Source organism: Lepus europaeus, chromosome 11 (assembly GCF_033115175.1).
Source record: "Lepus europaeus isolate LE1 chromosome 11, mLepTim1.pri, whole genome shotgun sequence".
Classification (NCBI taxonomy): domain Eukaryota; kingdom Metazoa; phylum Chordata; class Mammalia; order Lagomorpha; family Leporidae; genus Lepus; species Lepus europaeus.
This window is the reverse complement of record NC_084837.1, coordinates 110399899-110421861: the sequence shown is the minus strand read 5'-3', so window position 1 is coordinate 110421861 and position 21963 is coordinate 110399899. Positions and strand designations below refer to the sequence as shown.

Genomic DNA, 21963 nt, shown 5'->3' with positions numbered 1-21963 from the left:
GCTCTGGCTGCCTCTGTGTCCCTGAGCTTCTGGTGAGGATCCTCCTCCTGGGAAAGCGCGCATGGGCCACTTCTGTGTGTCACAGCTGATGCCAGGAGTTAGCTTCTGCCTGCTGCGCCGTGGCTGTGAGCACAGTGGTTAGGAGCCAGACTGGCCCCTGGGCTCCGTCCCCGGCTGAGCCACCTCGTAGTCGGTGACTTGCTGCTCTGGGCCTCAGGTTCTCTTCTGCCCAGTGGAGCTCTCGTGGTCGCACGTGCGCGTCCTCCTGAGGCTGAAGTGGTGGTGCTGAGTGACGGGTGGACGCTGCTGCGGGCGGGGCCTGCTATGGTTGGGGAGGGGGCAGAGCTCATGACGGGGGCCTCAGGACCCCTTTCCCTAGAGACCAGATGCCCACCATTGGCCTGTGGACCCGAGGGCCTGATGGATTTTCTTGTTTCTCTTTGCTCTCTTACTGACAGCTTCCTGAAGGCCTAAGTCAGGTGTAAGGCAGTGACCGCTGTGCTATAAGTGAATGGCCCCAAAGTTGCATGTTTTTAAAACATGGGTTCAAAATGGCCCAGCATTGGCGCACAGCCAGCGCTTAAACGAGGCGATTGCTGTCTGTGTTTCTGTCTTGGCTCTCAGCGCGCTTGACGCCGTCATCAGCTCCCTTGAGGAGCCGACGTTCTCGGTCCCCCCCGTAGAGCCCAGTCCCCGCCCCAGCCGAGCCGCACACCTGCCAGGAGGCAGCTGGGGCCATTCCTAACCAGTGATACCCACTGTGCTTGTTGTTGTGATAATGTAATTGAATGTTCAGCAGGTACCCTGTCAACTATAAATAATACTCCAGAATACTCAGCCTATAAAATATAAAAAGGAATTGTTCCTATTATGAAAAATATACTGAGGCGCCCGTAAGCTGGAGGCCAAGCTGCTGGCCATGGCTTTGGAGATCCAGTGGGGTCTGGCCAGGGCCCTGCTCCCGTCTGTGGCTCCTCCTCTTTAGCCTCAGGGAAGCCTCTGCCCCGCTGTGCTTTGCCTTCAGTGCCCGGCACTGGCTGTCATCTCTGTCCACGGGGTGTTCAGAAAGTTCATGGAAATACGTATTTTGAAAAACTATGGATTTCAACTTTTTTTGCACCAAAATAAACTTAACCTTTTAATTCATTTTTTCCATGAACTTTTTGTGGATTTTTTTAAGGCTTTACATACTTATTTTTTTATTTATTTGGAAAGAGCAACAGAGGAAATCCTCCACGCCCTGATTACTCCCCAGATGCCCACAGCAGCCAGGGCTGGGCCAGGCCGAAGCCAGAAGCCAGCGACTCCGTCTGGGTCTCGCACGTGAGCGGCAGGGGCTCAAGTACTTGGGCCATCATCTGGTGCTTCCCACGGAGTGCATTAGCAGGGAGCTGGGTCAGAGCAGAGGCGGGACCGAAACCCAGTCGCTCCGATCGGGGATGTCGGTCTCCCAGTGACGATTTAACTCAGTGCACCGTGGCCCCCGCCTCTCCATGACTGTGTGGGTTGCCCCTGGTTTCTTTATAAACTTGTCTGTGGCCCGCCTCCCTCGTGGCAGCTCCACGGTGGCTGGGATCCTGCTGTCTCGCCCCTGAATCTCACACGGTGCCTGGTGCCTGGTGCCTGGTGCCTGGGGTGTGAGAGCCTGTCTGAGGGGGGCTGGTCCCCTGCCTGGGGCAGGACTGCCCAGTTTCTGCAGCACCTGCTGCTTGGTGCTTGTGGGTCCCTGCCCTGTACACACAGGGGTGCCCTGTGCCCACTGCCTGCTCTGTCCCCTGCCAGGGCTGCCTCCTAGTGCAGCTCTGTCACTTTGGACTGGGAACTGACAGCAAATAATACATGTGTTCACACGGAGTTGTGTACCCTGGGTGTACATAAGACTACAAGAAAAATTTCACTAACACAAAAAAGGCTGAGTACTGTTTTGTCCTCTGATCCGTTAAAAAATGTTCCTCTTAACCCTCAGAATTTGTTTTGTGACTTCTTAATTAAAAATAAATTTCTTGAGGAGGCTGGTGTTGTGGCACAAGCAGGTTAAGCCACCACCTGCAAAGCTGCCATCCCATGTGGGTGCTGGTTCCTGCCCTGGCCGCCCTCCTCCCTGCCAATGTGCTTGGGAAGGGAGCAGAGGTGGGCTGAATGCTCCTGTCTTCATCCTGGCTGGGCCAGACCATTGTGACTGGAGAGTGATCCAGTGGATGGAAGATTCTCTCTCTCTCCCTACCTCTCTTCCTCTCTCTCTCTCTCCCCCCCCCCCACTCCCACTCCCGCTCCCGCTCCTGCTCCCTCCCCTCTCCCTCCCTCTCTTTCTCTCTCTCTGACTCTGCCTTTCAAATAAATTTTTTAAACAGTTCTTTTTTTTTTCTTTTTTGACAGATAGAGTTACAGACAGTGAGAGAGAGAGACAGAGAGAAAGGTCTTCCTTCCATTGGTTCACTCCCCAAATGGCCACTACGGCCGGCACTGTGCCCATCCGAAGCCAGGAGCCAGGTGCTTCCTCCTGGTCTCCCATGCAGGTGCAGGGGCCCAAGCACTTGGGCCATCCTCCACTGCCCTCCTGGGCCACAGCAGAGAGCGGGACTGGAAGAGGAGCAACCGGGATAGAACGGTGCCCATATGGGATATCAGTGCTACATGTGGAGGATTAACCAAGTGAGCCACGGCGCCGGCCCCTCAAATAAATTTTTAAAAAGTCATTTGAGAGGCAGAGGGAGAGCAGAGAGAGCGAGCGAGAGAGAGAGAGCGAGCGAGCTCATACTGGCTGGCTCCCACCCCCAGTTGCCTACAATGACTAGAGTTGGAGCAGGTCTGAGTTGGGAGATGGGAACTCAGGCCTTGGCTCCCATGTGGCTGTCAGGGACTGTTACCTGAGCCATCACCTGCTGCCTTCCAGAGTCTGCATTGGCAATAAGCTGGAATGCAGCCCAGGTGCGTGGGGCGTGGGGATGTGGGGATGTTACCTGCTGGACGAAGGTTCACCTTGACTCCTTAGTGTGAAGTTGTAGTCTCTCCTGGGCCACCTCCCAGGCCTGAGGAAGGCCGTTCTGAAGGACTGCCGTGGCCACGTGGCCTGATGCCCCTGCGGTCACCCGTGTGTCCTCCTCCCCTGCCCAGTCCGTCATGGGATGTTCCCTGCAGGTGATGTGGTCCTCGGCAGAGAAGGGCAGGCATTTGTCACTTGTCGCTGTAGGTGCCATTGAAGGCCAGCTCCCGCGTGCTGCTGCCTCCTTGGAGGAAATCCCTCCCTGTCTGCTGGTGCGGGCTGGGGGGGAGGCTGTGGGGAAACTTTGCTTGAAGGGGATTTGATGCAGGACTTGAGGGATGGAGAGGGGCCTGCCAAGGGGTGGGGCGCATGTGCGAGCCCCGAGAGCACCGGCTCCACTGTCAGGGAGGCCCGGGGAAGCAGTGGGCCGTGCCTGTCCAGAAGTCCTGGTTCTCACTCAGCTGTTTGGTTTGCGTCTCCTTGGCTGTTGGCTCCACACTGTAGAGCTGTCTGCACTCCTTGGCCTGTGGCTGCCTCGCTCAGCCCTGCCGCCCTGGTCATGTCACCCTCTCCTCTTCTCCAGCACATGCCCTCCCTCCCCTGCATAGGATGCCGGGGTTAGATTTGGGTCCCCTGTGATAGCCCCACGGAACCCCCATCTCAGGATCCCTAATTTCGTCGCTCTTGCAGAGTCCCTGTCGCCTTACATGGTCACAGGGGCAGCGAGGTGGACGTGAGCACCCTAGGCAGGGTGAGCCAGCCTAGCACCGAGGCCCCTCCCCCCCTTCCTCAATCCACCCCGCATGCCTCCTTGGCAGCTGCTTCTCCCCCCTCACAGTGTCCTGGGTGGGCACCCTGGGGACAGGCACAGCTGTCTGCTGATAGTGTCCCTCCTCCCCCCTTCAGGGACATGCTCCGGGCTCTAGTTCCTCTGTAGGACCCAGGAGCAAGCCTTGGCCCTGCCTTCCTGGAAGTGCAAATTCTTCAAAGGGAACCTTCCAGAAGTAACTACTGAGGCCGCCTCCTAAGGACTGCGCCCTGAAGTGCGTGTGCGTGGGTGTACGTGTGCACATGTGTGTGTGTGTGTGGTGCGTGCGTGTATGTGTACGTGTGTGTGGGTGTGTGTGTGTGCATGCGTGGTGTGCAGAAGGGGCTGTGTGTGCGCTGTCTCTGCACAGCTGCTGTCACAGTGACTCAGAGCGCCACTTACTCCTCCCCCACGCTGGTCTCCCATCTGGAGGCCGACTTGCGCCAGGCTGTGCTCTCCCTGCCATGCCCCTGTGAGCTGGGGCTTTGTGTGGTCACTTCCTGGGATGTCTTCTTTTTTTTTTTTTTTTTTTTTTTTTTTTTGACAGGCAGAGTGGACAGTGAGAGAGAGACAGAAAGAAAGGTCTTCCTTTGCCGTTGGTTCACTCTCCAATGGCCGCCGCGGCCAGCGCACCGCGCTGATCCGAAGCCAGGAGCCAGGTGCTTCTCCTGGTCTCCCATGCGGGTGCAGGGCCCAAGCACTTGGGCCATCCTCCACTGCACTCCCTGGCCACAGCAGAGAGCTGGCCTGGAAGAGGGGCAACCGGGACATAATCCGGCGCCCCGACCGGGACTAGAACCCGGTGTGCCGGCGCCGCAAGGTGGAGGATTAGCCTATTGAGCCACGGCGCCAGCTCGGGATGTCTTAGCTTAGCTCCTGAGTGCGCAGCTGTGGACAGCTGCTTGTTTCTACTCTGTTATCTCCAACAGCATCGCCCCGATGTTCGTACATGTATCTTGGGGTCCTTCGGAGACGTATACCAGATCACCTCTATAGGGAAGGCTGTTGCCATCGGTGGGACCTCTCCCCCGCCTCCCCCTAGTTTTCCCTGGATGGGGCTTGTAGTGTGGAGGGAGGAGTTAATTGGCAGCCCCCAGGGGCGTAGCCTTGTCCCCTCCTGCCCACAACATGCTAAAGCTGCAAACCTCTGCGTCCCTGGTGTTGTCCCTGGCTGTGCAAGGAGTTCCTGGGGAAACCTGATGGGACATTTTCCAACCGCCTTTTAAATTCTAAGTGATCATCAGCATTCAAAGGGATGTTGAATTAACTATTGCTGTTTTAGTTGGGTGCTCTTTTTTTTTTTTTAAGATTTATTTTATTTATTTGAAGGAGTTACAGAGAGAGGTAGAGCCAGAGAGAGGTCTTTCATCTGCTGGTTCACTCCCCAAGTGGCCACAACGGCCAGAGCTGAGCTGATCCGAAGCCAGTAACCAGGAGCTTCTTCCAGGTCTCCCACGCAGGTACAGGGGCCCAAGGACCTGGGCCATCTTTTACTGCTTCCCCAGGCCATAGCAGAGAGCTGGATGGGAAGTGGAGCAGCCGGGACTCGAACTGGCGCCCATGTGGATGCCCCAGTTGGATGTTCTAAGCTGCAGAACTCCAAAGTGGGTGAGTTTGGGAGGAGAGATCTCCTTCATGACAGGGCTGATGGTGATGCCGTGTTTTCTTTTTTTTTTTTTTAATTTTAAAATGCGATTTTTTAAAAGATTTATTTATTTGAAAGTCAAAGTTACACAGAGATAGAAGGAGAGGCGCGGGGGGTGGAGGGGGGTCCTGCATCTGCTGGTTCACTCCCCAGTTGGCCACAATGTCTGGAGCTATGCTGATCCGAAGCCAGGAGCTTCCTCCAGGTCTTCCCACACGGGTGCAGGGGCCCAAGGACTCGGGCCATCCTCCACTGCTTTCCCAGGCCACAGCAGAGAGCTGGATAGGAGGTGAAGCAGCTGAGACTCGAACTGGTGCCCACATGAGATGCTGGCACTGCAGGCGGCGGCTTTACCCGCTACGCCATAGCGCTGGCCCCAGATGCGTGTTTTCTAAGTGTGGCCTGAAGACCACAGCCGTCAAGGTGTGTTGGTGGCCTGGCCGTGCCTGACCTTCGCTTTCTGAGCAGAGCGGCTGACTGCCCTGCGCGTGCTGCCTGCGAGAACCCACGAGGCCCTGGGAGGTGGTCAGAGGAGAGCGGGTGCTGGCGGAGAACAGCCGTGATGGCGGCCACAGGAAGCCCCCATAACCCGGGAGAGCCTGCAGCCCCATGCCCAGCTGCTCTGGCTGCTGCCACCGGCGCCTTGGGGACGAGCGGCTCTGAGAAGCTGCCCTGGGATGACCCGTCATTGCTCAGTCCCAGGAGCTGGTGTGACCACACATGAGCTGGCTCGGGCATTGACCTTACCCAGGCCCACCACGGCTGTCCGTCAGCTGCGGGTGAACGCGTCGCCCTTTGCAAGTGGGCCTGGTGGCAGGCTGGAAACTAGAACCCCGGGGCGGGGCGCTGGGTGGAAGCCCCGTGGAAGTTCAGAGTCTGAGAAACTGCTGTCCTTCTCCCCAGGCCTGGCGGTGGGGTGGGGGCTTCCCTGCGTCCACCCTCTAGGGACCAGGACAGGAGCAAGGTTTGGGGGGGAGGGCAAATGGCCAGGAGACTGCCAGTGCAGACTGATGGAGGGGGCGGTGACAGCCCCGTGAGCGAGGGTGCTGCCAGACCCTGGCACGGTCAGGGCTATGGGAACTAGTGCCGTGGGTGACGAAGTGCGGGTGTCCAGACAGTGAGCACAAGTGGATCAGGCGTGTGTGCGAGTTTTCTTTCTCTTCCGTGGGCACTGGTCTGAGACAGGCTTCTCCGCGGTTCAGTGCCTTTTGTAAAATCTTGCTTGCTGCACTGTTGTGGGGCCCCGGCAGGTGCACGGCACAGTGCCGGGCGCTGAGAAAGCTGGGGGATTAGCTGCGCCCGGCAGGGGCTCTCGTGGTTGATTTGCCCACTCCCTCTGGGTCTGAGTAAAGAGAGGATAGGTCGGCCGCCAGGCTCCCCGTGACCCGTCGTTAAAGTGGTCAGTTAGCAGGAGCTCGTGCGCTTCTGTCTCATGATAGAGGAGGGCGTGGGGTGTGATTTCTCTGCATTCTCCTAATTCTAAAGCGCTTTAATGAGAAAGGCAGAAGTCAGGCTTTTGTAGGAACACCTCGAGAGATGCCGTGCAGGTGAGAGTGTCCTCTTGTGTGGTTCAGACTAGAGGTGAGCCGGCTCTCCCCGCCTCAGGAGACAGGCATGGTGCTGGTCCTCCTCACACCATCCGGAGTCGTACCCTACCTGTCAGCTCACGGATTTTAGGGGTGCAGGCCAGTGAGTTGCCACGGTCACAAACACCTCTATAATCAAGACAAAGAACATTTCTCTCTCTCTCTCTCTCTCTCTCTCTCTCTCTCTCTCTCTCTCTCTCTCTCTCTTTAAAGATCTGTTTATTTGAAAGGTAGAGTTAGAGAGAGGGAGGGGGAGACAGAGAGTGACCCGCTGGTTCACTCCCCAAATGGTCACAACTGCCAGGGCTGGCTCAGGCTAAAGCCGAGAGACAGGAGCTCCATCATGAACTCCCAAGTGGACGACAGAAACCCAGGCACTTGAGCCCTCATCTGATGTCCCCCAGGTGCACCGGTGAGGAACTGGGTTGAAGCAGAGTAGGTGGGACTTGAACCAGCGCCCTGATGTGTGATGCAGGTGTCCCAAGTGGCGGCTCACCCCGTGGCACCACAACACCCAGCCCATTGATGATTTAACAATGTCATGCTGTACTGCCACCCTTCAGTGTTTCTTTTATTACTCCTGGAATAGTTATCCCTGTGTACGGGTAGCTTAGGGATTCCGCAAGGACAAGACTCTTGGTGTTGTTCAAGTGTTCGGCGCAGAGGGAAGATGCCTCTTGAGGTACCTGCGTGCCGTCTCAGAGGACGTCAGAGGGCCTGGGTTTGAGTCCTGGCCACACTCCTGATCCCCGTTTCCTGCTGGTGCACACCCTGTTAGGCAACAGGTGATGGCTCAAGTTCTTGGGCCCCTGCCACCCATCTGGGAGGCCCACATGGTGTTCCTGGCTCCCAGCTTTGGCCTTACCCACCCCAGGCTATTGGCAGGCATTAGGGGAGTGACCCAGCAGATGGGAGATATCCTTGTCTGTGTGTCTCTATGTCTCACTGGCTTTCAAGTAAGATTTTTTTTTTTAAAGAATCTCTGTTTTGTCCACTTGGATATCCCAAGTATCCAGTGCAATGTCTGACACTTGTAACTGGGGAATAAATGAATGCATTTTAAGTGCTTTGTAGTATTTGGATATATGAATCTGCTAAGGCTTACTCCTCTGTTCTGTACTGGAGGTTTAGGTTGTTCTTCTTCGTGTCTCCTTGTGCACCGGCATGAGAGTTACTTTTAGGAAGTGCTGGGTCTTGGGGTGGGCACCTGTGGGACCTGGTTGTGTGTGGCTGAGTTACTCCCCGTGGTAACAAGAATGACTGATACCCCGCCCCCCTCCCTGCACCCCCTGCTGCAGGTGGGAGTTCTCGTTTCTCCATGTCCTCCCAACACTTGATGCTAACTAACATTTCTTCCCCCCGATAGGAACTCCTTGCGGCCCGGGAGAGGACACAGCGACAGCCGCAGGACTGTGTTTTATACCAATGAGGAGTGGGAGCTGCTGGACCCGCCCCCCAGAGACCTGGAGGACCCGATGGTGCAGGAGGACAAGAAGAAGCCGGGCCCCGAAGGAAACAAAGGTGTGAGCTAGCGCAGTGGGCGTCTGCGGGTCTCTGCTGCCCCAGCCTGGGGACCGGCAGATACTCCAGTGGGGCACAAAGACAGGGGCTTGCAAAGTTAACTCTTAGAAGAAGAGGTGGAATACCCAGAAGGCCTGGTGCTCGTTATGGGAATGTTGATTTAAAAAAAACAACAACTCGGGGCAGCACCATGGCTCACTTGGTTAATCCTCCACCTGCAGTGCCGGCATCCCATATGGGCGCCGGATTCTGTCCCGGTTGCTCCTCTTCCAGTCCAGCTCTCTGCTGTGGCCCAAGTCCTTGGGCCCTGCACCCACATGGGAGACCAGGAGAAGCACCTGGCTCCTGGCTTCGGATCAGTGCAGCACCGGCTATGGTGGCCATTTGGGAGGTGAACCAACGGAAGGAAGACCTTTCTCTCTCTCTCTCTCACTGTCTATAACTCTACCTGTCAAAAAGAAAAAGAAAAAAAGAAAAGAAAAGAAAGAAAACTCTTTATCCGAGTTTGGAATGTGCACAAGAGAGGAGAGTGTGGCATCCTGAGCCCTGGGCTTCCGTGGTCTTGAACCCAAGGCCTCTCTTCCTCCCTCGGTCTGCTGTGTCCCCTCCCTGCTTCCCCCATCAGCTGGGTTATTTGGCAGCGAGCCCCGGAATCAGCCGTCTGCCTTGTCAGTGTTTGGTAGGCGTCTCGAAGAGACGGTGACTTACTTCTGTTACGACCACAGCTCCAGCAGCGACCCCGCGTCTGTTCCGCGTCGGCACAGTCGGGTCGCTCCCAGGGGGATGGGGCAGTGGCCTCGCTGTGCTGAGGGTGCCCCTGCTCGGACCCCTGCGGCCCAAACGGCTCTGTCTCTTCCCGTCCCTCACCCTTGCCACCTCTGCTTAGAGGCCCCGTCTTCATGTGGAGGGTTTCCCACATGTGGGTTTTATGACTGTGTTTTGGGTTCATTTCCTTCGTGCTGCCCGGGCTCAGGGGTCACTTGTGATTTTGGGAAATGTCCCCTTGGGGCTGGAGATGTGCTCTTGTGACGTTCAGGTTGGGCAGGGTTTAGGGTTGTAAGCTTGATCCATTCATAAAATCCCCGTCAGCCTCTTGCCTAATGCTTCTAAATTTCATTTAGAAGGGAGAGAGAGAGATCTTCCATTTGGTTCACTCCCCAAATGTCTGCAGCAGCCAGGGCTGGGCCAGGCCGAAGTCAAGATCCCAGTCTCCCACGTGAGGGGCAGGGCCCCAAGGACTTAGGCCATCACCTGCTGCCTCCCAGTGTGCATTAGCAGGGAGCTGGGTCGGAAGAGGGGTGGAGATTCAGGCCCAGGCACTCCGATAGGAGATGCGCGGGCGTCCCAGCAGTGTCCCACCCGCTGCACCACAACACCAGCCCTGTTGCCTGATGCCCTTAACGGCCGTTTTGGGAACTCACTGAAAGAAGCGCTGACCCCATGCCCTGGAGAGAGCTTTGCTGCGATTTGCACGGGGAGGGAGCCTTGCTGTGCTCCCCAGGATCATGGTGTGGGATGTGTGGTTCCATGGGCCACGGTGCACACTGTGGCCACATCCAGCGTGCTTAGCTACCTAACGCCTGGCACGGGGCGCCCGGGGGAGGGGCTCACGATGAACTGGGAGTGCTTCCTGGAGGGGAGCAGTGTTGGGCCGCGGATTTGGATTACTGAAAGTAAACACTGCTGGCTCTGACTCAGCTGGAGACAGAGTGAAACCGAAGGGGCAGACGTGAGCGAGAATGGGAAGGAAGAATCCATAGAGCTGAGGCTCAGGGGGGCGAGAAGCCCAGCACCGGGGGACGGTGTGCTCCTGGCGGGTAACAGCTGGTCCCTTGGAAAGGGGGCCTGTCTCAGCGTCGCAGACGGAAACACCTGTGGACTTGAGCCTCTTGGACTCGGTTCGTGGCTCCTGCGACGGCTCCGACAGTCAGCTCCGGGCTGTGCTGCCCGTGTCCCTCCTGGAAGTGAACTACCCTGCCTCGTCTTGTTCCCTTTTTAAGCTTTTCTTTCTGCTGTTCCCCTATTTTTATGTACACTTCTAACTGAAGTGTAACGTAGAGAAAAGTCCCCAAATCAGACACATAATAGCTCAAAGACTTGCTTCAAGGTGAGCGTGCCAGGTCACCAGCACTGGCTTTGAGAATGAGGATGGCCCAGTACCAGGAGCCAGCTGGGCCCAGACCCCCGCAGGCACCGCCCCACCTGGCGGCAACTTAGTTTGTAGCTTAGTTTTGCCTGTTTCCAACTTTATATAAATTAGCCCTGTGCAAGGTGTTCTCCTTTGCGGCTCTTTGTATTTTGAGTATATATTTAAATCTACCTGTACTAAGATTTATTTGAACCCCACAATATTTTTAAATACTCGTTTTTAAGAGAAAAAAATGAGTATTTTTAAATCACGCATTGACATGTTTTTACAATTTTTTTTTTTGACAGGCAGAGTTAGACAGTGAGAGAGAGAGACACAGAGAAAGGTCTTCCTTCCGTTGGTTCACCCCCCAAATGGCCACTGCGGCTGGCGCTGCGCCGATCCGAAGCCAGGAGCCAGGTGCTTCTCCTGGTCTCCCATGGGGTGCAGGGCCCAAGCACTTGGGCCATCCTCCACTGCACTCCCTGGCCACAGCAGAGAGCTGGCCTGGAAGAGGGGCAACCGGGACAGGATCGGTGCCCCGACCGGGACTAGAACCCAGTGTGCCGGCGCCGCAAGGCGGAGGATTAGCCTAGTGAGCCGCGGTGCCGGCCTGTTTTTACAATTTTTAGAAAACACGTTTTGGTGTGTTTTTATAAAGGACAGACGAACAAAATTAGGAGCCAATAGACCCTTGGCTGTCTGTGGTTGTCCTTGGTGAGCGGACGGTGGCCTTCTGAGGAAGGTCCAGCAGGGGCATCCTCTTCGGGTCGTCATCTACCAGGGGCGGGGTCCTTTGTGCTGCCAAGGGCCATTGGGCACTATAGCATCACCCATGGCCATACCCAGTCCTGGACTTCCAAAGCAGCCTGCTGTAGATTCACTGAGTTTCGAGTCCCACCTGCAGGGCTAGACCACGTGATTCGTGGGCAGGACGTTCCTCACCCTGCTGGGCCAAGGAGGGCAGACAGCAGTCCCACCGCCACGTTCCCGGGGAGCACAGTCCGAGGGCGCTTTGCTCCGTGGCCGGCACGTAACGCCGTCTTGTTTCTGTGTAGGAGTGGCTGGCTCGGGATTCCCCTTTGATTTTGGACGGAACCCCTACAAAGGAAAGCGCCCTTTGAAAGACATCATCGGGTCCTACAAGAATCGGCACAGCAGCGGGGACCCTGCCGGCGAGGGCGCGTCGGCGGGTGGCGGCGTCGGCAAGCCGGCCCCCGACGTGCAGCTGCAGGTGCACAGCCAGCAGGAGGAGCTGGAGCGGCTGAGGAAGGACCTGTCCAGTCAGAAGGTAGCCGGTCCCGCCCGGCAGCGGGGAGAGGGACCGCGGGCCACGGGGCAAGGCCGGGTTTGTGCTGCCCGGGACCTTTGCGGGGCCAGTTTTGTCTCCCCAAGAAGTGCTTGTCTCCCAAGATTTCATGTTGCCATGACCACCACCTCAGCCCCCCCGCCCCCCGCCCTGCATTTATAAGGAGGGCAAAGACCCCTCTAAGCCGGTCAGGGGAAGGGGCCGTCTCCTGCCCCCAACACTGAACCCCTGTAAACCCAGCTTCAGCCCAGAGTCGTTGACCAGTCCAGGGAGCTTCCACGTCCCGTTACAGCGCGCTGCTTCCTGAGCCGGTCATCCCTAACGGCCCGTGACCGCTCAGCAGCCGGGTCAGCCCCAGAGTGCCGACTGCGTCCTCGCCCACCAGGAGCTGAGGTCCATCGCAGGGCGCACGTCCGTCGTGGCCTGCTTCCCACTATTGTTCTCTGCTTTCTGCCTTTCTACCTTGAGAGCCTTTGAGAGGAAGCTCGGCATTACAGGTTCCAGCGAAGCCTGAGCTCGCTCAAGTTCTGGCCGCGGTTCCGGCTTCGCTGTCCGTGCCGTCACTGTGCTCCCCTCCCTCCTCCTGCAGGAGCTCGTGCGGCTGCTGCAGCAGACGGTGCGCTCCTCGCAGTATGACCGGTACTTCAGCAGCAGCCGGCCCGGGGAGGGCATCCCCAAGGGCCTGCTGGCGCTCCTGCACCAGAAGGACGACCAGATCCTAGGCCTCACCGGCCAGCTGGAGAGGTGCGGCCTGGAGAGAGAGAGCCTGCAGCAGGAGGTGCGCGCACTCAAGGGCAAGGTCGGCGAGCTCAACGAGCAGCTGGGCATGCTGATGGAGACCATCCAGGCCAAGGACGAGGTCATCGTCAAGCTCAGCGAGAGCGAGGGCAGCACGTCTCCTCCCCCGGTGGGGCCTGGCTCCCCCCTGGCTGCCCCCGCCGGCCACGACCAGCTGGAGGTGGACAGGCTGAAGGTGAGAGGGCGAGGAGCGAGGTGTGTGCACACACATACACACACAGGCTGGAGGTGAGAGGGCAAGGAGTGACACACACACACACAGGCTGAGGGTGAGAGCGAGGAGCGGGGTACACACATACACACATGCTGAAGGTGAGAGCGAGGAGCGGGGTACACACACTCACACACACACAGGCTGGAGGTGAGAGGGCAAGGAGTGACACACACACAGGCTGAGGGTGAGAGCAAGGAGCGGGACACACACACACAGGCTGGAGGTGAGAGGGCGGGGAGTGAGACACACACACAGGCTGAGGGTGAGAGGGCAAGGAGTGACACACACACACACAGGCTGAGGGTGAGAGCGAGGAGCGGGGTACACACATACACACATGCTGAAGGTGAGAGCGAGGAGCGGGGTACACACACTCACACACACACACAGGCTGGAGGTGAGAGGGCAAGGAGCGAGGTGTGCACACACACACACAGGCTGGAGGTGAGAGGGCAAGGAGCGACACACACACACACAGAGGCTGAGGGTGAGAGGGCGAGGAGTGGGGCACACACACAGGCTGGAGGTGAGAGGGCGAGGAGTGAGACACACACACACACACAGGCTGGAGGTGAGAAGGCGAGGAGTGACACATACACACACACAGGCTAAAGGTGAGAGGGCGAGGAGTGGGGCACACGCACACAGAGGCTGAGGGTGAGAGGGCGAGGAGCGAGGTGTGCACACACACACACAGGCTGAGGGTGAGAGCGAGGAGCGGGGTGCACACACAGGCTGCAAGGAATGGGGCACTCACACACACATGCTGAGGGTGAGAGCGAGGAGCAGGACACACACACACACACAGGCGGAGGGTGAGAGCGAGGAGCGGGTACACACACACGCACAGGCTAAAGGTGAGAGGGCGAGGAGTGGGGCACACACACAGGCTGCGAGGAGTGAGACACCCACACACACTCACACACTCCCTGCGCCAGCCGTGCACGCTCCAGGCCCTGGCCTCTGAGCCAGTGTGGGCGACAGAAGAGCAGCCAGCCCTGTGTGTTTCTGGATTCTTTCGATGAGTACAGCAAGACCTGTAGTCAAAGAATTATTAATGTTCTTTTTTTAAAAAAACAGGACTTCTTTTTTTAAGATTTTATTTATTTATTTGAAAGGCAGAGTTACAGAGAGGCAGAGACAGAGACAGAGGGAGAGAGAGGTCTTCTATCCACTGGTTCACTCCCCAAATAGCCACAATGGCCGGAGCTAGGCCAATCCGAAGCCAGGAGCCAGGAGCTTCTTCCTGGTCTCCCACATGGGTTCAGGGGCCCAAGGACTTGGGCCATCCTCCACTGCTTTCCCAGGTCGTGGCAGAGAGCTGGATGGGAAGTGGAGCAGCCGGGACTAGAACCGGCGCCCATGTGGGATGCCAGCACTGCAGGCGGCAGCTTCGCTGTGCCACAGTGCCGGCCCCTTATTAGTGTCCTGAGAAGAGTCCCCGGAAATGCACCCTTAGTGCCACCGCGTTGCGTTGCTTGGCTCAGTGTCAAGTCTTGCCCCTCCCCCGCCATCAGGCAGCTGAGACTTCTCTGTGCCCCCAAGGACGTCCTTGTCCTGTGGGACCTGTGGAGGCTGTCTCTCACCCCTCCTCTCTGCACAGCCTGCCACCTGCTCACGCCCCACACCCACAGCTCAGCTGGGACAGTCTGACACCGCCGCAGGAGGACGGTGGTCTCCCAGTGTCCTCTCTGTGCTAGAGCTGAGGGGGGAGCAGATTCCAGACCAGAGTGAGTCCATGTTGGGCCTGGGGTGCTGACCCGCTGGTGAGGTAGGAGGCAGCGGCATTGGGTGCAGAGGCGCGAGCTGGGGGGCCTGGGGCCGCTGTCAGTGAGGCTAGAGGGGGCCTCAGAGTCCTCACTGGGGGCCTGGGGGGCCTCAGAGTCCTCGCTGGGGGGACCCTGGGGGGCACAGAGTCCTCGCTGGGGAGGGGCCTGGGGGCCTCAGAGTCCTCGCTGGGGAGGGGCCTGGGGGGCCTCAGAGTCCTCACTGGGGGGGGCCCTGGGGGGCCTCAGAGTCCTCGCTGGGGGGACCCTGGGGGGCACAGAGTCCTCGCTGGGAGGCCTGGGGGACCTCAGAGTCCTCGCTGCCTCTGGTTTTGGAGGTTCTGTTGGAGAAGCTGTGCTTGGGTGCAGCCATTGACCCCAGACAGGAAGCTATGGATCCCACCTGCCCCAAAGTGTTCCTCACTGGCCACCCTCTTCTTGCAATTACTTTGGCTCCTGGGGAGTTTGGCCCCTGGGGTGGAGTTGATCCTGGAAGGACAGTCGAGTGCACGATCCTCGTACCTGGCGGCTCCTTCCAGCACAGTGAGTGGAGTGACCTGACGACTACCAGGTGTGCCCGAGACCTCACAGCTGGTTCTCAAGTGCAAGTTCAAAAACTGAAACCCTGGTGGGATGTGCACATGGTCTCCGACACCCACTGGATACGTGAGGCCAGAGCATTTATTAAGGAGAAACCCCAACAGCAGGCAAAACCCGATCTTAATACTGGATACACTTCTGTCTACTATAAAATAGTCATCTTTGTAAGCCTTGGTTAGTGTTGCCAGAAGAAGTCTGTTTTCTATGTGTATACAACCTTGAATATGCCTGACCTTTAGTATATGTGGGTGCTTCAAAAAGTACTTGGAAAATGTAATTATAAAAGGTAGGTTTAGGGGCTGGCACTGTGGTGCAGCGGTTAAGCCACGGCCTGCGGTGCTGGCCTCCCATGTGGGTCACTGTAGATGCGTGTGGTCTTTTACACATAAGGAGAATAAGTAAAAATGAAAACTGACGGAAACTGTCTCTCTAGTCAAAAAAACAAAAATTAAGGTGTTGCCTTTATTTTGATACTCTTACAATGAATAAAATCTGTGCAAAAATTCAGGAAATAAGACCTATTTATTTAGTTATTCCTGTTATCAGTTGAGTTGCCACCCTTGAGTAATTATCGCCCCCATCTCCTCCAGCATCAGTGCCTGCCTCCTGCTTCGTGGGCAGCTGGTAAGAAAGTGCCCATAACTCCCAGGTCCTTAGCGTAGCCCGGCTGTTTGGGGGCGGGGCAGCGAGATGCTACGTACATAACGAGTCAGTGTTCAGACAGTGGGAACTGATGTGTTGTTGTTGTTGTTGTTGTTGGCAACAGGATAATCTACAAGGATACAAAACCCAGAATAAGTTTCTCAATAAGGAGATTTTAGAACTCTCAGCTCTACGAAGAAACGCAGAAAGGAGGGAGCGGGAGCTGATGGCCAAGGTGGGTCGCTTGGACAGAGGGCGGGGTAGGACAGTGGCTGGAATGGGCGTGCCTCTTTTTTTTTTTTCAATTTCAAGTTACAGAGAGAGAGGGAGAGACAGAGAAGGAGAGAGATCTTCCATCCTCCAGCCCACTCCCCAGATGGCCGCTACAGCCAAGGCCAGGGCTGGGCTAAGCTAGAGCCAGGAGCCAGGAGCCTCATCCAGGTTTTCCATGTGGGTGCGGAGCCCAAGCTGGACTGGAAGTAGAGCAACCAGGACCTACAGCTGCACCCACATGGGGTGCTGGTGTTGCAGGTGGCGGCTTAATCTGTTTAGGCACAGCACTAGCCCTAAAATGAGCATGGTTTAAAACCAGTTCAAGGGGCTGGCACTGTGTTGTTGTAGGCTAAGCCTTCACCTGCAGTGCGGACCTCTCTTATGGCTACCGGTTTATGTCCTGGCTGCTCCACTTCTGATCCAGCTCTCTACTGTGGCCTGGGAAAGCAGTGGAAGATGGCCCAGGTCTTTGGGCCCCTGCACCTGTGTGGGAGACCTGGAAGAAGCTCCTGGCTCCTGGCTTTGGGTCAGCCCAGCTCTAGCCTCTCTGGCCATTTCAGGAGTGAACCAGGGAATGGAAGACCTTCCTCTCTGTCTCTCCCTCTACCTCTACCTCTCATATATTTAAACAAAATCTTTAAAAAAAGAAAGAAAGAGTTTAGCCTGGTGCTTGGAGGGAGATGGCTGCCAATAGAAAACATACTTAATATGTGTTGCATGTAGAGCTGTGTGCCCCATCTCATCAGCCTGTGATGGAGACAGAGAAGCAGCCTCTGTTCAGATGCAAGAATGGAGATCTCAGGGAAGAGTTAAGTGCAATTGTGAGGTCTCCCAAAGTGAGGTCATCTGGGCTTGGTTTATGCTGTGGGTCTGGTGTCTTAGGGGAGGGGCGGGGGCCCGGCAGGGCTGTGTGAGAGCAGGTATGAGATTCTGGCTGGAAGGGGCAGGTCAGCAGTGATGGGCGCCCGGTGGCAGCGTGCGCACCCTCAGAGCATCTGTCCACACCTGTTCCTGAGTGCTTTCCAGACTGGCTTTGATTGATTGATCAGTGGCAGATGGGAGCTTGTCCTGGGGCCCTGGGGCCCAAGTGAGTGTAGCGTGGGGTGGACACCCGGGCCCATGTTCCATGTGGCCCAGCCTGCCCTTGCTGTTGGCACCTGGCCTAACGTCTGCAGCTCACCCCAGCCCTGCCCAGAGGAGGTCACGTGTTGCCATCAGCACCCTGCAGCGGTAGACCCCCTAGGAGGAAGAGGGGGCCCGTGGGAGGCCATTTAAATACAACAGACGGCCCGAGACGTCAGTCAACCCCCTTGTCTCTGGCGCTGTCTCTGGCCCACTTCCCAGTGGCCGCGGTCTGAGTGTGCCGATTGCTAGAGGCCCTCGGGAGCCTTTCCCCACATCCGCCTGGGCGGAGGCCCTGACCACCACTTCTCTCCAGTATTCCAGCCTGGAAGCCAAGCTCTGCCAGGTCGAGAGCAAGTACCTGATACTGCTGCAGGAGATGCAGGCGCCAGTGTGCTCGGAAGAGCAGGGCCCCGCGCGGGACGTCATCGCGCAGCTGCTGGAGGACGCCCTGCAGGTGGAGAGCCAGGAGCAGCCGGAGCAGGCGGTCCTGAAACCTCACCTTGTCAGGTATGGGGCTGGTGGTGCCCGGCTATCGCGCCCTCCTCCTGACCTCACCTTGTCAGGTACGGGGCTGGTGGCTCCCGGGCTGTCGCCCCTCCTCCTGAAGCAGCAGGAGCCGTCTGCAGAGAACCGCACGTCACACCGGGTGTCTCTGGGTGTTGCTCTCCCCAGCAGCCAGTGGTAGGGCAGGACCTCGGCCTGGGTCTGGGGGCTCCGGACTTTGCTCTGCATGCCGCGTCAGGGCAGCCATGCTTCCAGCCCCTGCTTTCTCCTGGGGGGGCTGTCTTCCCAGGAGTGGGGAGCGTGTCTCCTGACCTGAGGCATAGCTGCACCCCTGGTGGGTTGGGAGCCCAGGGGTTCTGGTAAAACCGAGGAAGCTGCCTGGCCGCCGGATGCCTGGCTCAGAACCCACGGGGCATCTGGTGCGAGCAGGGACACCCTCGCCCCAGCACACTTGGACACACAGCACCACGCAGGGTTTTTCTTTTGGAAATCACGGACTCTGGACGCCCAGAGTGGGTCCTGTGCTAGGAATCCTCCTGACTTAGCTTCTGAAAACAGGAAGCATCAGTGCACAGAAATCCGAATTCCCTGAGCGCATCCTGCTCTCTGGCTCCTCCCCTTTGCCCCTCCCTGGGGCACCCCGAGTCTGGCTCTTGCTGCCTGCAGCCTCCCAGCTTCTCCCCGCACTCCAGGCCCGGGGAAGCCTTGCTTCAGCTTGACGCAGTCCTCCCTCCTCTGAGGGTCCAGCGTGTGGCCCCTCAGGTGGCGCTGAGAGATGTGCTGCCGGCCCGTATGCTGCTCCCGCACCCAGAGCTCCCAGGTGCCGGGTGTGGAATCTGCAGGGGGTGTGGACAGGTGTGGAGCCCAAGGCCGCACAGCTCGGGGGTGGCTGGACAAAGTCACGGGTTACAGGGGCCGGGGTACGGACGTCCCTGGGGACATTGTTCTGCCCACTGGCGCCTTCATTCCTCTCGTCCCTAATGTCTCATCAACATCTTCTTCCTCGTCTCTTCACCTCTTAAAGTGATACCTCCTGAGACATAAAGTGTGTGTACGTCTGCGTGTGACCGATAAACACAGCCTTGCTTTGCGGTACAGTTGCATTCCTGTGTTTTTCACCTGCGGGGTTTTTAGCCATCTGGGACCCTGTCAAGAAGAGGTCGCCTTTAGTTCTTTCCAGCAGGTAGCTGGTTGTCCTAGCCCTGTCGAGTGAAGGGAGGTGGCTTTGGTTTTGCAGCGTGCTCGCTGGAGTGCACGCGCTGGCTCCAGTCCTCTGCTCTGCTCTGTGGGTCGTTTGCCAAGCCCCCAGCACTTTGACTTGTCTGCTTTTGCCCCCAGCGAATACGACATCTACGGGTTCAGGACCGTGCCCGAGGACGGCGAGGAGGAGAAGCTGGTGGCCAGGGTCCGCGCGCTCGACCTGAAGACGCTGTACCTCACAGAGAACCAGGACGTCTCCACCGGCGTCAAGTGGGAGAACTATTTTGCGAGCACAATGAACAGGGAGATGGTGCGCTCCCCGGAGCTGAAGAACCTGATCCGGGCCGGCATCCCCCACGAGCACCGCTCCAAGGTGTGGAAGTGGTGCGTGGACCTGCACAGGAGGAAGTTCAAGGACGGCGCCGAGCCCGGCTACTTCCAGGCCCTGCTGCAGAAGGCGCTGGAGAAGCAGAACCCGGCCTCCAAGCAGATCGAGCTGGACCTGCTGCGCACGCTGCCCAACAACAAGCACTACTCGAGCCCCACGTCCGAGGGCGTCCAGAAGCTGCGCAGCGTCCTGCTCGCCTTCTCCTGGCGCAACCCAGACATCGGCTACTGCCAGGGCCTCAACCGGTGGGTGCCCGGCCTCCCGCTCTCCACGGCCCAGGCGGGAAGTGGCTCCCTCATTTCCTGTTTGGCCAAGAAAAGCCAGGGCTCTACAGCCGGGTTTAGTGTTCCGATGTCCCTGGCTTGGGCCCGATGGAGGGAGACGCGCGTGCTTCCGCAGAGCGGCGAGAACACGAAGTCACTCCTGTCGCTTCTCTGTCCTCATGGCAGCCGGGTTTTGATCCGAGGTTTAAGTTCGTTATTGTGGAGTGTGTGCAGTGCAGGCTCGCGGTCACTCTCTGTTTATGCAGGGTCTTTGCGAGTCAGGAGGTCGCCCCTGACAGTTCTTCCTCTGATGCGGCTTAGCCCTTGTTTCCTGTGGACGGGGTCTTCCGTGGCTCTCGCACTGGTGGCCTCTCCCCTGCTCCCGGGGCAGGCTCGTCGTCCACTCTCCACGACACTCCGCCTGCCACTGGGCGCTTCTTACCATGTGTCTGCTGCCCCTGGCTGTCTGGCCGTTCGTAACTGTAGTGTCTGCCTTCTGTCCCCGCAGCCGTCCACTTACGTTCCTCTCTGCGTAGTGAACGTGGAAAGCAGGGTTGTAGGCAGTGGAGATGTTGCTAGCCAAGGGTGAGAGCCTGGGCCCCGGGGACCGCCGCCTGTGACACCGGCATCCCCTGTGGGCACCTGTTAGAGTCCCAGCTGCGCCACTTCTGGTCCAGCTCCGCGCTGGTGCTCCCGGGAAGGCAGTGCAGCTCAGTGCCGGGGCCCCTGCAGCCCTGAGTGCTGGCCCCGCTGCCACGTGCCGCCCTGCAGACGAGGGCCACATGCAGCTGGACACAGCGTCCCCAAACGCCGCGGTCCCCGGGGCAGCGCCTGCGTGTGCCCAGGAAAGGCAGGAAGGGGCGCGCGCTGCTCCCCGACAGTCCGCGTTCAAGAGGAGCTTGCAGATGGGCCCACCTGGTACAGCCGTGTGCGTCACCTAAACCCAAACTTCCCCTGGTCCCTGCTCACGGGCGGACTCCTGGAGGCGGGATCCTCTGAGGGATCTGGGGAGGACGTGAGCGTGCCCGTGTGGGCAGCAGGGTGCCGGTGCCCTGGCGTGCCGCAGTCAGCCCCTCGGATAACCGAGGCTTTCCCTCTGCACCACCCGCCAGCCGCAGTGCCACTGGAAGCCTCCCAACTGCCGCTCTCTGTTGGGGTTTTGCCTTCGGGGTCCTCAGCGCCCGGCCGTGACCCTGAGCGTCCAAGTCTCCGTAGATGCATGGTGGCTTCCTCTCATGTGGTGGCTTCCACTAGGTGACTCGGGCCCCTCCTCCCGATCACCGTTCACTTGTGTGAACCTTAGAGGCCCCCCCGAGCTGGGGCTCCGCCGAGCCCTGGCGTCCCCAGCTGCTGTGGGCCTGGCGTCTGCACCTGTGCCTCCTGGACCTCTCCCCTCCACCGATGGCCAGCTGTCACTCCTGCTGTCCCATCCTGTCCAACCTGAGGTGTCCCTGGTCCTGGGTCCCCTTCCCCCTGTTAATTTGAGATGAGTTCAGTATAATTTAAGGGGAAAACCAAAAAAGCAAGCGGCTTCTGAGCAGGGGCCCGGGGTCGGGGTGACCGATGCTCCTGGCTTGGTGGCGCAGGCCGAGGCTCCAGGGTTTTGGCCACTTTCTCCTGGTGCCGCCATGCTCGTCATCCGGTCTCCGTTGCCGGTGAGAGAGACGGCTTCGGCGGGCACCTCAGTGGCATCCGGGGGCTGGGGGCCCGCGCTCACCTTGTCCCTCTGCTTGCAGGCTCGCGGCAGTGGCCCTCCTGTACCTGGAGCAGGAGGACGCCTTCTGGTGTCTGGTGGCCATCGTGGAGGTTTTCATGCCACGGGACTATTACACGAAGACCCTCCTGGGATCCCAGGTACGTCCCAGCCGCCCGGTGGCATGGAAGGGGGACCCTGCGAGACCTTCGTCAGGGCAGGCTTGGATTGGAGTCCGTGGCATCGGCGGCTGTCCCCGAGGGACCGAGTGGTGGCCATGCGCAAGGCCCTGGCGCTGTCCTTGAGCTCACTGGAAGAGCCGGGCCCTGCAGACCTGACACTGCCTTTGCGGCCCGGTGCCCCCTCCCCAGCAGCCGCGTCACAGCCCGGGGCACTCAGCACCGCCAGGACGCGGCTGCTGGGCGGGCGGGATCAGATGCTGGGCGGGACCAGATGTGCCAGGAGCTTCTGCTGGGAGCGGGTAGGAGCTGAGAACAGCCCAGGAGGGAGCGCCAGC

General features: G+C 58.5%; 1 protein-coding gene across 1 annotated transcript in view; it reads left to right on the top strand.

Moving 5' to 3' along the window:
- The window catches only part of TBC1D2B (TBC1 domain family member 2B), a 64457-nt gene that overhangs the window by 34499 nt on the left and 7995 nt on the right, over positions 1-21963 (top strand). The window contains exons 4-10 of the mRNA XM_062206365.1: positions 8389-8543; positions 11730-11962; positions 12570-12953; positions 16125-16235; positions 17712-17905; positions 19241-19735; positions 21490-21607. Coding sequence (XP_062062349.1) covers positions 8389-8543; positions 11730-11962; positions 12570-12953; positions 16125-16235; positions 17712-17905; positions 19241-19735; positions 21490-21607 — 1690 coding nt within the window. The remainder of the gene's footprint in view (positions 1-8388; positions 8544-11729; positions 11963-12569; positions 12954-16124; positions 16236-17711; positions 17906-19240; positions 19736-21489; positions 21608-21963) is intronic.